This window comes from Panthera pardus, unplaced genomic scaffold (assembly GCF_024362965.1).
Source record: "Panthera pardus isolate Hobbes unplaced genomic scaffold, ASM2436296v1 HiC_scaffold_25, whole genome shotgun sequence".
NCBI lineage: Eukaryota > Metazoa > Chordata > Mammalia > Carnivora > Felidae > Panthera > Panthera pardus.
In genome coordinates, this window is record NW_026526821.1 from 58,448,305 (window position 1) to 58,462,430 (window position 14,126).

The following is a 14,126-nucleotide window of genomic DNA, read 5'->3' on the forward strand; positions in this document are numbered from 1 at the left end:
CTTAGTACAGGCTGGGACTTCTGTGCTGTGTGCTTTCTTCTAACAACAAAACACAACACAAAAATAAGAAAATCTACTTAATCCCTGATATAAATTTAGTTACTGAAACACTTACCTCCTGCCTAGTCTGAGATAAGATTAGTGGAGTTCTGTAACAGAACCATGCAATTGTTGATATGTTGCAAGTCTCTGAAAGAGAATGACAGATGGCAGACTTTGAGTAATCGGATTTCAAGATCAGAATCCACAGGGAGCAAAACTCCAGCTACTTGTAGCTTATGGAAAACTAATTTCTTTCAAGTGAACTTAAAGAACTGTGTTCTTTAGTTTTATTTTATTCAGAGGATTTGTTAAGCAAATATTTATTAAAAGCATACCAGGAGCCAGGTACACCAGGTGTTGGGAACGGATAAAGGATCCCTGCCTTTCCCCTTGTAACCCTCTATACGTGCATTTAACCCTTGCATGCATTTAACCCTTATACATGCATTTAAAGTAAGAAACTTCTGGAGTGCCTGGGTGGCTCAATCAAGTGTCTGGCTCAGGTCTTGATTTCAAGGTCAAGAGTTCAAGCCCCGCGTCGGGCTCTGCAGTTGGGCTCCATGTTGGACTCTGTGCTGATCATGAATACTACTTAAAAAAAATGTGTGTGTGTTTGTTTATTTATTTATAAAGTGAGAAACTTCTGTAGGTGGTAAACATCTAACATTTAATTATAGCAAATTAGTTGTAATTTGATGCCTAAAAAGACTCTTTTGTTACCAAGGACAGAAATGTTGAAACCAAAGTCAGAAATATGGGCTTTATTGCAAAGGTAGTAAAGAGCATTGTAAACAATTGTGCCAAACACTGGTGTGCCAAGCTTGACCTCTTTTGGTATACCTGCACACTCTCAAGATGAATGGAACCCACTGTGGCTTCACTGGCTGCACTTTAGAAATGATGGCAATACCTCTGGGGAAGGATTAATCAAGCTAAAGTGTTTCGCACACATAGTAGGTGTTCACTAAAAGTGTCTTAACAATTGCACGTGAGTTGCTGTATTGAAATACATGTAGCTTGGTAAGCTTGATGAAACAGGCAGACTAATCCCTTTTAAGACTGGTTTGCAGTTTTACAGGCTCCCAGGGGGCTCTTTCCATGTGAGGAGCTGGAATCCAGTGAAGTACTGTCTTTCATTTTGAACTTGAGTCTGTGGAAATGTCTTGCTTCACTGACCCTTTTGACTCTCACATTGATTTCCATTTTGCAAAGGAGGTACTATTGCCTTACCTTATTTATTTATTTTTCTGTGATCCTTGAATGCCTCTAAGCTCCATTTCCTGCCTTTAATTATGTACAGGGTCATTAAACAAAAGTGTGGTTGGCAAGGTGGTTGTGACTGTAACAGTATAAGGTGCTATCAGGCAGCAGGCTGCACTTAATGAAATTTGGCTGGTAAACTGGTTTGTGCACCACACATGAGTCTTGTTGAACAAGTTTAACAGCCTTTCTGCAACTGCCTCTGAGCAGGAAAGGACAATTCTTTGAACTTCATGCTCAGCCTTGTTTTTTACTTCCTTTCTTCAAAATCTTCAATGTGGGAATGGAATAGTCTTTATCTGTGACTAGTTAGAAAAAAGGCCTTAGGGACATGTACGAAGAGTTATTGTCAAGGGGCAAGATGTGAGGTAAATGTTCTTTGTGGTTTTATATATTTCCCAAAATGTCTTACAATAAGAATGTATTTATTTTGTAATCAAGAAAAAAAAAAAACCAAACTGCTTTAGAAGGGTAAATTGAGACCAAACTTCATTATTTTAGGAAAGATTTTTGGAAAAGATATTCTTCATAATTGGTTCCCTTAATGTGATTTTGGGAGTACAGGCAATACCCATTGGGCTTGTTAAACACAGGATGTCAAAAGTGATAAATTAATAAGTCCCAAACAGGAAGTCTGCTGTTAAAGTCTGCAGGTACCCGAGTGCTCTAGGCTGTTTAAGGACTTTGGCCCAAGCAGATAGTTTCTCAACAAAATTGAGAGTTCAGAGATGTTTTGTCAAAGGATTTTGGTTCTTTTGAGGAAGGTGAAACAGGCAAGGGAATATAGTTTGCTTCTGTTACATTTGAATACACCAGGGTCAGTATAACATAATTTTGTGACTTTTTTCTTTTTTTTTTTTAAGTTTATTTATTTATTTACCAATGCAGGGGGCAGAGAGAGAGGGAGAGAATCTCAAGCAGGCTGCACACTATCAGTGCAAAGCCTGACTCAGGGCTCGATCTCATGAACTGTGAGATCATGACCTGAGCGAAAATCAAGTCGGATGCCCAACTGACTGAGCCACCCAGGCGCTCCTGTGACTTGTTTTTCTAGGTTTTATGGGTTAGGGGATGGTTCTAGTCTTTATTGGTTAGGGGTCCCTGGAATCTAAGGGAGGAAGTTTCAGGATTAAAGTGAGTACCTTGAAAGAGAAGGGAATCCTGCCATTTCAACAGTGTGGGTGACTTGAGGACATTCTGCGGAGTGAAATAAGCCTGTCACAGAAGGACAAATTCTACATAATACCACTTCTGTGATGAGTCTAAAATAGTGAAACGTATGGAAGCGGAGAATGGAATGGTGGTGCTAGGGGCTAGAGGGAGGAGAGAATGGGGAAGAACTAGTCAAAGGGTACAGAGTTTCAGTTACACAAGATGAGCATGTCCTAGAGGTCCAGTATATAGCATAATGCCTGTACTTAACAATATTTATACTTAAATATTTGCTAAAAGGGTAGATCTTATGTTAAATGTTCTTATCACAGTGTTATATATTAATAATTATAAGAGAGTGGGAGGAAGCTTTTGGAGGCGATGGATATGTTTATGGCATAGATTATGGTGATGGTTTCATGGGTGCATACTTCAAACTCATACATTAATTATGTATACCTTTTTGTAGGTAAAAAAAAAAAAAGGGTGACAAGTATCTGGAAAGAGCTGAACAGAATGGGAAGGACAGGTTAGCACGGGGCTAGAACCATCAGGATGGTGAGCACGTGGTCCTAGAGCACTTGGGTCCCATTTCATAGCCATTGGGAGTGGCCAAAATTGACATATTAGTGTCCAGGGAAGAGCTATGGGCAATCCTGGATTGTGCTGGGCTTGGCAGTAGAGGTGGAACAGGTACCCATCCCCATCCATTCTGGATGCCCCTAGCAGCTGGCGTTTCATTTAGAGATGGTATCAGGCCTTCAAGTCAACTTCTTTGTTACTGTACCCCTTACCTCTTATTTTATAGCCTTGGATCATCCCTGTACTATAAGGATTTAATCCTAATTGCTTTACATAATCATCATGCCAGAAGACCAGATAAATGGATGGTCAAGTGGATGGAAATGATGGAGAATTTTCAAGACAGTGTTCATTATATCCACGGCAACATGTGTCTGTTAAGGCAGGGAAGTCACTGTGTTTGGAACTGGCTGTCATGATGGTGTTTTGTGTAGGATTCTTGTTGTCAGGCACTTCGAGCATTACGTCACCCTGTTTGGAGGTTCACTATGACAGGATCCTTATGTTCGGTCTGAGCCAAAGCAGGCAGCTTGGTTCCCATCCAAGGATTATTTATGGAGCCTCTAGAAGAACGTGTCAGAGTTCAGCAGTGTGGACCCGGAGTGCATTTATGTTCAGATGCATTTATGATTTATCACGTGGGGAATGGAGTTAGGAAAATTGTTTTTATATTTACTTTAGGAGCCCCACTGTGGACATTTCTGATCATTAGAATTGTCATGCTTTTTTTTTTAAATTGTGGTAAAATACACGTAACATAAAATTGACCATCTGGACCATTTTTAAGTGTACAGCTCAGTGGTATTAAGTGTACAGTTCACATTGTTATGCAACCATCACCACTGTCCATCCCCAGGGCTCTCTTCATCTTGGAAAACAGAAACTCTGTTCCCACTGAAGAATTTTCACAGCTTTTGAGTGAAGGCAAAAAGGATTCTTTGAGAGTCCCTTAATTCCAGTGAGAACAGGACCGAATGGTCTGCACTTGTAACTCCTCTTGGCTGATCAGAGCTACCCACTGTACCCACCATCCTCTCTTGGTTTCCTGGGAAAGCCTAGGTTCATTGTGTGGCTCTCCTTGTCCCCATGGGACTGGAATGCAGTGTGCAGGTGAGGGCATGGTGGCTGCCTGTCCTGTTCTCGAGAACTGGGACCAGAATCCCTCCCTTGTGGTGCCCTTGAAGCTCTCCTCCGGACCTGCACTTGCTCCGACTTGTGTTGTGGATTTGGCAGGCTCTTCCTGTCACCACGATGGGCACGTGGCTGCTGTGTTAGGCACTTCGTTATAAAGATGAGCTCATCAGGTGGCCGGCTCCCGAGCTTCCCGCGTGATTCAGTTACCCTGTGGCTTTGCCCACCAATTGACTGCACTCTGAAAATAGCACCATCATCTCTCGGTTTCGCGGAGATTTGTGGGAATCATAAGGGACTCACACTGAGAGGTATATTGAATTATATAAAATGCTTTGTAGAAAAAAGTCAGAGTCTGGTAATTTGGATTATGAATTTTACTTTGAATAGGTAGAGCTTTCTCATTGGGAATGCAAATATCCCCAACATTTATCTTCTCTTTTCAAGCCTAGTAGAAAGGACTTCACATGATCTTTTACGTTATTTATTACTTTTCACAAATAAAAGTTTTTTTCCCTTTATTCTGGCTCTTTATTTGCCTTTTCTCCTAAGTCTCCAAAACAGCAATACCAGCCAAACCAAACAGCCCCAACGTGAAGACAGACCTTGAGACCAAATTAGTTTCCCAACTGTGGATTATGGTGTTGAGCTGTGGTGCACTGTGGGTGTGCCATCACATCGATGGCTTAGGTATAATGATGAGAAGCTTTTTACTGGAGTGAAAGAATTTTTTTTTTTTTTTTTTTTTGTCATGGGGCTGCTGAGGTCTATTCTAAGCCCAAAGCCATTAGGGAGACCCGCTTTCTTCAGTGCAGGGGGTAAAAAATAGACTGTTTTCTGGTTTTTTTGCTTTCCTTAAAATGCTTTCTGTGGGGGTTGGGTGTTGCTGTGTTTTAAATGGGTTTTACTATGCGAGGGTGTTGTTACTGGTGAGAGCAGAGCAGTTTGTCACTGCTGCCTGTGGTTAAGTCCCAGGCCCGACACAGAGGTTGTTATATAAACCAGGAGGCAGTGGGAAGGCTTCTCCAAGTGTCCTTGTTTGTTCCATGTCAGTAGCTGCCATTTCGTCTTAAACTCGGTACCACCCATGTGCATGAAATCCAGCCAGAATGAAAGATTTGCAGCATTATCACTTAGAAGCAAATTATTCATAGGCCCCTTTTGGGCCCTAATTATAAAACTTGTCACTTGACATCTATCTCCGCCAGAGTTGTTATTCTAATAGCCTAAAAATAGGAGTGTTGCACTCACTGTGCCGCCAGGAGGGTTTTCCTGTAGAGCCAGACAAGCCATATGGAGCTGCCACAGAAGGCAGACCAGAATGCTCCATGCGAGCTGCCCTGCATTTGGGGGGATTTGTTCCTGGAGACAGAGCCAAGACTCAGCCAGTCGGGGCTTGGGAGAGCAAAGTCAGTCTGAATGTAGTTAGAAGTATAGGTTTGTGGATGGCGGAGCATTTCTGAAAATAATTGTTACCCTGTCTTTAAATTTTTTTTTTAATGTTTATTTTTGAAAGAGAGAGAGAGAGAATATGAGTGGGAGAGGGGCAGAGAGAGAGGGGCACAAGAGGATCCCAAGCAGGCTCTGCGCTGACAGCAGAGAGCCAGATGTGGAGCTCAAACTCAGGAACCGCGAGATCATGAGCTGAAGTCTGACACTTAACCACTGAGCCACCCAGGCACCCCTGTCTTTAAACAGCCCTAGAGCAGGGGAAGAGGCCTGTTTTGGAGCTGGAGCTGGGGAGGGCCCAGTCCTTAGTGCTCAGAGCTTTAGCCACTTCATCCCTCCCTCCAAAGGTGGCCATGAGGATTAATGAGAAAACAGACTTCAGTATTTTTTCTTTTTTTTTTTTTTAATTTTTTTTTTAATGTTTATTTATTTTTGAGACAGAGAGAGACAGAGCATGAATGGGGGAGGGTCAGAGAGAGAGGGAGACACAGAATCGGAAGCAGGCTCCAGGCTCTGAGCCATCAGCCCAGAGCCTGACATGGGGCTCGAACTCACGAACCGTGAGATCGTGACCTGAGCTGAAGTCGGACACTCAACCGACTGAGTCACCCAGGCGCCCCGGTATTTTTTCTTTTTAATGAGCCTGAGTCTGCCAAATAAATACTGCCTCAGAGCCATCCATGTGAGTTGTCGTCAGCTTCCTTATAAAAAGATAAGTAGGGCTGCATACCCTGTTAGGAGCTATGCGTAAACATTTTGCCATCTATTTACCTTATTGATATGTACGTGTGTATATATTTTTGTCTTTGACCCATTTGAAATTTGTGGACATCATACCCTATTTTCTAATGACTTTGAACGATTTCTTTGCCACACTAACCATTTTCCTTCACCATTCAGCAGAGATTTAAGGATGCTTTTTTCTTTCAGATGTTTCGTTTCTCCTTTTGGTTTTCCTACTGAGGACTCTCACTGATCTGTCTCCCACTTGTGTGTCTTTGCCATATTGGACCCTTGTCTGCTGTTTTTGTGTTCGTGCTGTGGTTGGTTCCACCCTGAGTGCTCTGGTTTACCTCGGATTCAGAGCCCCTGCCCGCTTCTGGGGTTCCTGCAGGGGCAGTCTGCATTTGCGCAGATGTGGAGTGGAGGGCCCTTGTCTGCAGGCGGACACTGACTCACTCCCCTTGTCACTTTTTTGAGATTAATTTTTTTAACGTTTATTTATTTTTGAGACAGAGAGAGACACAGCATGAACGGGGGAGGGGCAGAGAGAGAGGGAGACACAGAATGGGAAGCAGGCTCCAGGCTCTGAGCCATCAGCCCAGAGCCCGACGCGGGGCTCGAACTTGCGGACCGCGAGATCGTGACCTGAGCTGAAGTCAGACGCTTAACCGACTGAGCCACCCAGGCGCCCTCCCTTGTTACTTTTTAAAAAAAACTAAACTTTATTTTTTAGAACAGTTTTAGATTTACAGAAACACTGTGAAGGTAGTATAGGGAGTTCTCATATACCCCACACCCAGTTTCTCCTATTGACATATTAGCATGGTGTATTTGTTACAACGAATGAACTGGTACTGATGGATTATGGTGGTAGGCAGAATAATGCTGCAAGCCTGCGAATGTGTTAGGTTCCATGGCAAAGGGGAATTAAAGGATGTAGATAGAATTAATTGGGTTGCTAATCAGTGGACCTGAATATAGGGGATGAGCTTGGATTATCTAGGGGGGCCCAATGTGATCACAAGGGTTTTTAAAACTGGAAGAGGAACTCATCCTGGTGTTGCTGGCTTTGAAGATGGAGGAGGGGACAGAGAACTAAGTGAGGGAGCTGCGGCCACTCGGAGCTGGAAAAGGCAAGGAAAGGGGTTCTCACCTTGAGGCTCCAGAAAGGAGGCTGTTGACACTTTGACTTTAGCTCAGTGAGATCTGTATCAAACTTCTGACCTACAGAACTATAAGGTAATAAATTTGCTTCTTTTAAGCTATTGTGTTTGTACTAACTTGTCACAGCAGTGGTAGAATATAAAGACAGTGATTGTTAATTAAAGTCGGTGTTTTTAAAAAAAATTTTTTTTAATGTTTATTTTTGAGACAGAGAGAGACGGAGCCTGAGTGGGGGAGGGGCAGAGAGAGAGGGACACAGAATCTGAAACAGACTCCAAGGTCAGAGCTGTCAGCACAGAGCCCGACGTGGGGCTCGAACTCAGACCGTGAGATCATAACCTGAGCCGAACTCGGACGCTTAACTGACTCGGCCACCCAGGCGCCCCCTAAAGTCTGTGTTTTATTCAGATTTTGCTGGCCTTTTAATTACCCAGGATCCCTCTCAGGATACACCTCACATTTAGTTGTTGTCTTGGCTGTGACCGTTTCTCAGACCTTCCTGGTTTTTAGTGACTTTCATAGTTCTGATAGTACTGGTCAGGTATGTTTTCTGAGTCAGGCATGAGGCTCATTCTGATGTTTGCTTTGTCTCTTCAGACTGTGTTTTCTTGCCTTTCAGCATTCTTTGTCATTGTTTTTGCAAGCCAGGCATAATGTAAGGAGTAACAAGAACTGAAGAAATAGTTCTTTAGTGTGAGTTTTATGTTATTTTGTCTAGGACTTGGGCTGTTGGTTTGCTGTAGCCACAGATGCCCCAGGTTTTCTGATTCCTCAGGTGTCCTTGCCTTGGTCTCTCTCTCTGTCTTCGGGCTTCTTTTAAGAATGAGCTCCGGGGCACCTGGCTGGCTCAGTTGGTAGAGCGTGCGACTCTTGATCTCAGAGTCGTGAGTTCAAGGTGCACATTGGCCTTAGAGCTTGCTTAAAGACATTAAAAAAAATACAGAAACTTGAGCTCCTCACATGGAGTCTGAGAGTCTTCCAGTCCTTCCCAGTGTCATTATACCAGAACCTGTTGATGTGGTGGTAAAGTATGGGGAGAAGAAGCACCCTGTAAGTCTTATCAAAGAATCTTGGTCTTTCAGTGGGTCTGTGTCCCTGGGATGTGCTCTGGACAGTGTTTCTTGGACGCCTCCCTTACCCTGACCCCTCCCCCTTCACCAGGTGAGACCAGAAGGCTGAAGGGGGCTGGAGTCCCAGAAACGCCCCTCCCCCAGCTGGGATAAGGTTCTGGAGAGTCTCCATCCCTGCCGGAGAGCAGGCCCCTGTTGTGGAGAATGTTCTGGGAGATCAGGAGAGGTTTTTCCTCGCTCTTCATAGTGAGAACCTGGTAGTAAAACCTGTACAGGTAAAAACCTAAGACTGTGGCCATCAGGAGTCTCCTACTCTCCTGCTAGTCCACACACTCAGCCTCCCAGCAATTTGTCAAAACCTTATTGAAGTGTTCTATCAGTTGATGGCCCCAGCGGCTTCTGCTTCAGGTGAGTGATCTGGGCTGTGACTTTGGATTGTCCCCTCTCTCCAGATTTCTGGGTTGTGATTTTGACCTGTGCCCTTGGGTCTCTGATGGGTCCCAGAAAAGCCGCGGATATTCAATTTGCTCAGCTTCTTATCATTAGGATGGGAGTGAGGACTTCAAATTCTTTACGCGGGGGAGCTGAAACTAGAAGTCCCCTCTTTGCTTCCTTGTTGTCCTCCCCACCTTCCTACCAGGTTGGTTGTGTTGGTATAAAACATCCTGACCATTGCAAAAGCTCCTGAGTCTTGAAGAGAAAAAAAAAAAAAATCACTGTTTCCGATCAGAGAGACTGCTTCTGAGTTATGGTGACACCAAGTCATTGCCCACCCTTCTCACTTCCTCCTTTTGTTGCTCAGGTTTTACTTATTAGCAAACCAGATAGGGGTTCTACAACAGATCTCTTAAATTGGGAAGTACTGGGTCTGCATGTGGGATGGGTGGGGTTTTTTTTTTTTTTTTTTTTAGCACCTTTCTACTTTCCTTCCATCTGCTTCCCTATCACTAACCCCCTCTAAGCTTTGACAGGCAAAAATGTTTTATCAATCTTACACAAATACGGCTTAATCTTTACCCTGTCCTGCCTTCCTGCCCGTGGTTTTTTTTAAGTTTCATTTTTTAATTTGCATGTGAGAGAGAGTACAAGTGGGGAAGGGGCAGAGAGAGGGAGATCCAGAATCCCAAGCAGACTCATGCCCCCAGTGGAGAGCCCAATGGGGGGCTCGAATTTACAAGCCATGAGATCATGACCTGAGCTGAGATCAAGAGTTGCTTAAGTGACTGAGCCACACAGGTGCCCCCCACCTGTGCTTTTGATCACAGAGCTCCCCTAAGCAGCTGTGCAAGTTCTGTGTTAAAGTAGCAGCCCCTTTATTTAGCTGACAGCTTTCAGGCCCTCTCAATTACATGTAAGTCAAGAGCAAACCAGTGAGGGGCGCCTGGGTGGCTCAGTCCATTAGAGCATCCGACTCTTAATTTCAGCTCAGGTCATGATACCAGGGTCACGGGATCAAGCCCCACTCCGCACTGAGTGTGGAGGCTGCTTAAGATTCTCTCTCTCCTTCCGTCCCTCTCCCTGGCTCACGCACATGTGTGCTCTCTCTCTGTGCAAACAAACCAGTAAGACAAAAATTCTGAGCAGCCTAAGGAATAATTGCTGTAAAAACTCAGGCACCCTTCCTTCTTTCCCTAAAGCTGTTAATGGGGACAGATCAAGGTAATTGTATGGGTGGGGTGGATGGTCAGTTGGAGCCTAGATAAGGTAAAGAGGGCATCTGTCAGAAAGGGGATAGAATTGATCAGATAAGTAAATATATTAAGAATAATGGAAGCCAGGTTCCTCATGTTGGAGAAGAGAGTTGCAAATATGGAAAGAAACTGGAATGACCCTGGTATTTGATCGCAGTGCTGGCATTGGATCATAATTGGAAGTTTTTATGTATAAAATCAGTATAAAAATGAAAATGTCAATGAGTATATGTGTGTATACATACATAAATATGTACCCATACATATGTACATATATGTACAGTCCAGGTTCTGTCCACTGAAAGGTTCTGGGAGCAAGCACCCCCACAGCAGTAAGTGTACTTGGCTCCCAGACCTTGGCTTTTAAATACCATTCTTCACTAAAGGAACCAGGGCTTCTTGGAGAAATGGCTGATGCCAGGGCTAGAGCAGGAAGAATAAAGGGTGAACTTGGATTATTTGCCAGAAAGTAGAATAATGGGGACACGTCCAAAGGACACAGAAGCCAGCTTGAAGGGGTACCTACTGGCCAAGTCAGAGACAACGTGAACATCAAAATAATCGTCATACTAGATTGGATAAGGTAGGGAAACATGAAACCATACTGCTAGAAATAAACAAGTTAAATTTAAGGAGGAATGCAGTTTCAAAGAACTTCACAGAATACTTGTTAATTACAAAGGGAAAAAGGAGTAACTCTACAGTGCAGAACCCTGGCAAACGAGTAATGGGACAATACGAAATCGTCTGCCACCTGGTGTGTGGGTGTGTGTGTGTGTTTGCTGTTGATTCATGATGATATTCATTACAGCAGAGTGATAGACCTTTACTTTGTGTGCTTTATGGTCTGTGAAGGACTTCAATATTTTATTTGCTTCTCACGGTCCCCTTCTGGAGTGGGCAGGGATTATTTTTCTACCTTTGAGGATATGATATAATAACGGTAGTTTTTACAGCCAGGCAATAGTCTAAGAACTTTGAATGTTGCATACATTAATTCTCACAATTACCCTATAAGGTAGATATACTGTGATAATTCCCTTTTACAAATGAGACCAAGGCACAGAGAGGTTAAGTAACTTGCCCAGTGTCACACAGCTTAAAAGTTGGGAAACTGAGACTTGAGTCAGACATTCTGACTCCATATTTCCAGCTCTTATTTATAGAGTTGTGTTGCCTCTGTAATTGAGATGCTGAGGAAAGGAAACACTTAGCTAGGTTAGGTGACTTGTTCAGGGCCCCTTGTTCCCGTGGTTGTTGGATTCTGCAAATCTGTACTGAGTGCCTGTTAATGTCAGGCCCTATTCCAGATGCTGGGTGAGTGGTACTAGGCAGCCAGAGCCCTGGGCCTCCTGGAGCTCAGGCTCTTGTGAGGTGAGTTGAAGAACTGGACGTGAGCCTGCTGCCTTCTGGTGTCAAGTCTAGACACAAAGCGAACTGCCTTGTTTTGCAGGGAGTGGGCAGCTGGTCGGTCTCTGTGCTCAGTGGTGCACTTTCTTTTTTCTTTTGAAGGTCGCCTGGTAGGTGCTCTGGATGCAGTGCTGGATTCCAATGCACGGGTCGCTCCATTTCGAATTCTGCTTCAAGTGCCTGGGTCCCAGGTTTATTCTCCCATAGCATGTGGTGAGTTACTGAGTGGATCAGACGTTTACTGGGCCATAGCCACTGGTGAGTTTTGTTCCAGTTGGAACATTCCAAACCTTAAGGTCTAAGCATGCTGACTATCTGCATGTTGGTGAAGCTTGAAGGTAACTCCTTTTAGAAACTCATCTGCTTTTATGAGTTCTTTTTTTTTTTTTTTTTCTTTTCTTTTCTTTTTTTTCACCCATCAAAAACACATAAAGGCTACAAGCTTGGGCACCTTAGCTTGGGCATGCCAGGCTTTTGCGTGGTGTGCTGTTCCAGGGTGCTGTATATTGTTGAGTATGAATGGAACCCTTTTTTCCTGAATCTTGTTTCTGACGTAACGAATGCCTTCCTGGGCAAGTGCACCTATCGTAATGGTACAAGGCATGGGGGTGGGGGGGCGACTGAGGGCTGTGTCTGACTTAGGGTAGTCTTCACCCCCTTGTTCCATGTTTGTGCCGCATTACTGGACTGCTGCGCCCCACGGGAATTTTGCAATCCCCCGCCTCCCCCCGTCCTCTTCTGGGATTTCAGTCCTCCTGCACCGTCTAATGCTCTACTTGCCTCTCCAGCACCTCTGGGGCTGGGAATCAATCATTACATCTGAGAAGCCCCTTCTATTAAAAAACTAAAGCAAGATGTGTCTTTTTAACCACATGAGTCATAAATGTTCACCTTCTAGAAATTAAATTGGTAAGAGAGAAAGAAAAGGAAATCTTCTGTACCCCTTTATCAAAGTGCTGGTCTCTCTTCTGAGTACATGTGCTAATACACACAGAAGCTTCTAGTTTGGGTTTCGAATGGTAAACACGATGCATGTTCAGTATAATCCATTAACCTTTGACAAGTTCAAAGAAGAAAATGTCTCTCGCCTCACATCCTAGCCACCCAAAGCAACCTCTGGCCACACTGGGTTCACCTCATTGAGACCACTTTATACTGTATTTAGGACAGGTACAACAATAGTTTTGAAGATGGTCAGAAGTACCTTTGTAAAAATGCAATCTATCTGACAATGCTGTTTTATAATAAAAGTGTTATGTTTTTACTTGATTTCAATAAACAAGAAGCTGAAGTAAAACCAGAGAAACTTCAAAAATGTTTCCTTAACGTGAGAGCTTATTTTCTAAAAGGTTCATCTAAGACTAAGGGAAGAGATTTGTGAAAGTATCACAGGGTTAGGATTGTGGCTTTTTAAAGCAGTGTTGCAACTCTGACCATGTGTGTTGACTCCCCAGCCTGGAAGACAAGGATGCCAGCCTTCATATGCTCCAGCCTTCATATGCTCCCCCCTTTCTCTCCAGCCTTTCATTTAAAAACGTGTTACTATTAACTTGACGTTGTAATTTTCATTCTGTCCACCACCATGCTGTCCTCCGTTCTTTGGCTTTGTCCTGTATTTAAATTGATCTAATGCTTTTACTCAGGTAGGGCTTTCCTAATATCGAATCTTTAATTTTGGCTCATCTCTTGATTGACTAGATTACAGTTTTCTTACCTCAGTTATGTCTCACATTTGTAAGTATCTGTCCCTTGGCTTTGGACTTGAATGATAATTCGGCTGGGTATGATAGTCTCCAGCCATCTAGAGTATAGTGGCCATTGCTCCAGAGTCTTCCTATATTTAAAGAGGCAATGGGAGAAATCTTAGGGTGGCCTTTTTTTCCCCTCTCCTTTTTGTCCCCTTGTGGGCGATGTGCTTTTTTGCACCTGTAACTGTCTAACCCTTGAAGTTAAGTAGTTTAGTAACTTCCTTGGTTACTGCTTTGAGCACATTGTCAGGAACTTGATGTGCTCTTTTAGTATGTAGATTGAGGGTCACCTGGCTCAGGTGGTTAAGTGTTCAACTTGGCTCAGTTTGTGAGTTTGAGCCCTGTGTTGGGCTCTGTGCTGACAGCTCAGAGCCTAGAGCCTGCTTCAGATTCTGTGTCTCTGTCTCTCTTTTCCCCTACCCTGCTCAAGCTCTTTCTCTCAAAAATAAAAATAAAAACATTAAAAAAAGATGTAGATTGAGGGGCGCCTGGGTGGCTCAGTCGGTTAAGCATCTGACTTCAGCTCAGGTCATGATATCACGGTCTGTGAGTTCGAACCCCGCTCTGTGCTGACAGCTCTGTGCTGACAGCTCAGAGTCTGCAGCTTGCTTCAGATTCTGTGTCTCCCTCTCTTTGCCTCTCCCCAACTCATGCTCTCTCTCAAAACTAAATTAAAAATTTGAAAAAAAATTTAAAAAATATGT

At 43.7% G+C, this 14,126-nt stretch overlaps 1 protein-coding gene across 5 annotated transcripts in view; it reads left to right on the forward strand.

The window, feature by feature from the left end:
* TBC1D8 (TBC1 domain family member 8) overlaps positions 1-14,126 on the forward strand; it is a 111,925-nt gene that overhangs the window by 29,223 nt on the left and 68,576 nt on the right. For 2 of the 5 annotated variants that reach the window (XM_019450839.2, XM_019450886.2), the window contains exon 2: positions 11,777-11,932. The exons of 1 other annotated variant lie outside the window; for it this stretch is intronic. In XM_019450839.2, the coding sequence (XP_019306384.2) occupies positions 11,777-11,932 (156 nt within the window). The remainder of the gene's footprint in view (positions 1-11,776; positions 11,933-14,126) is intronic. 2 more of the 5 variants (XM_019450960.2, XM_019451040.2) reach the window with 1 other exon arrangement.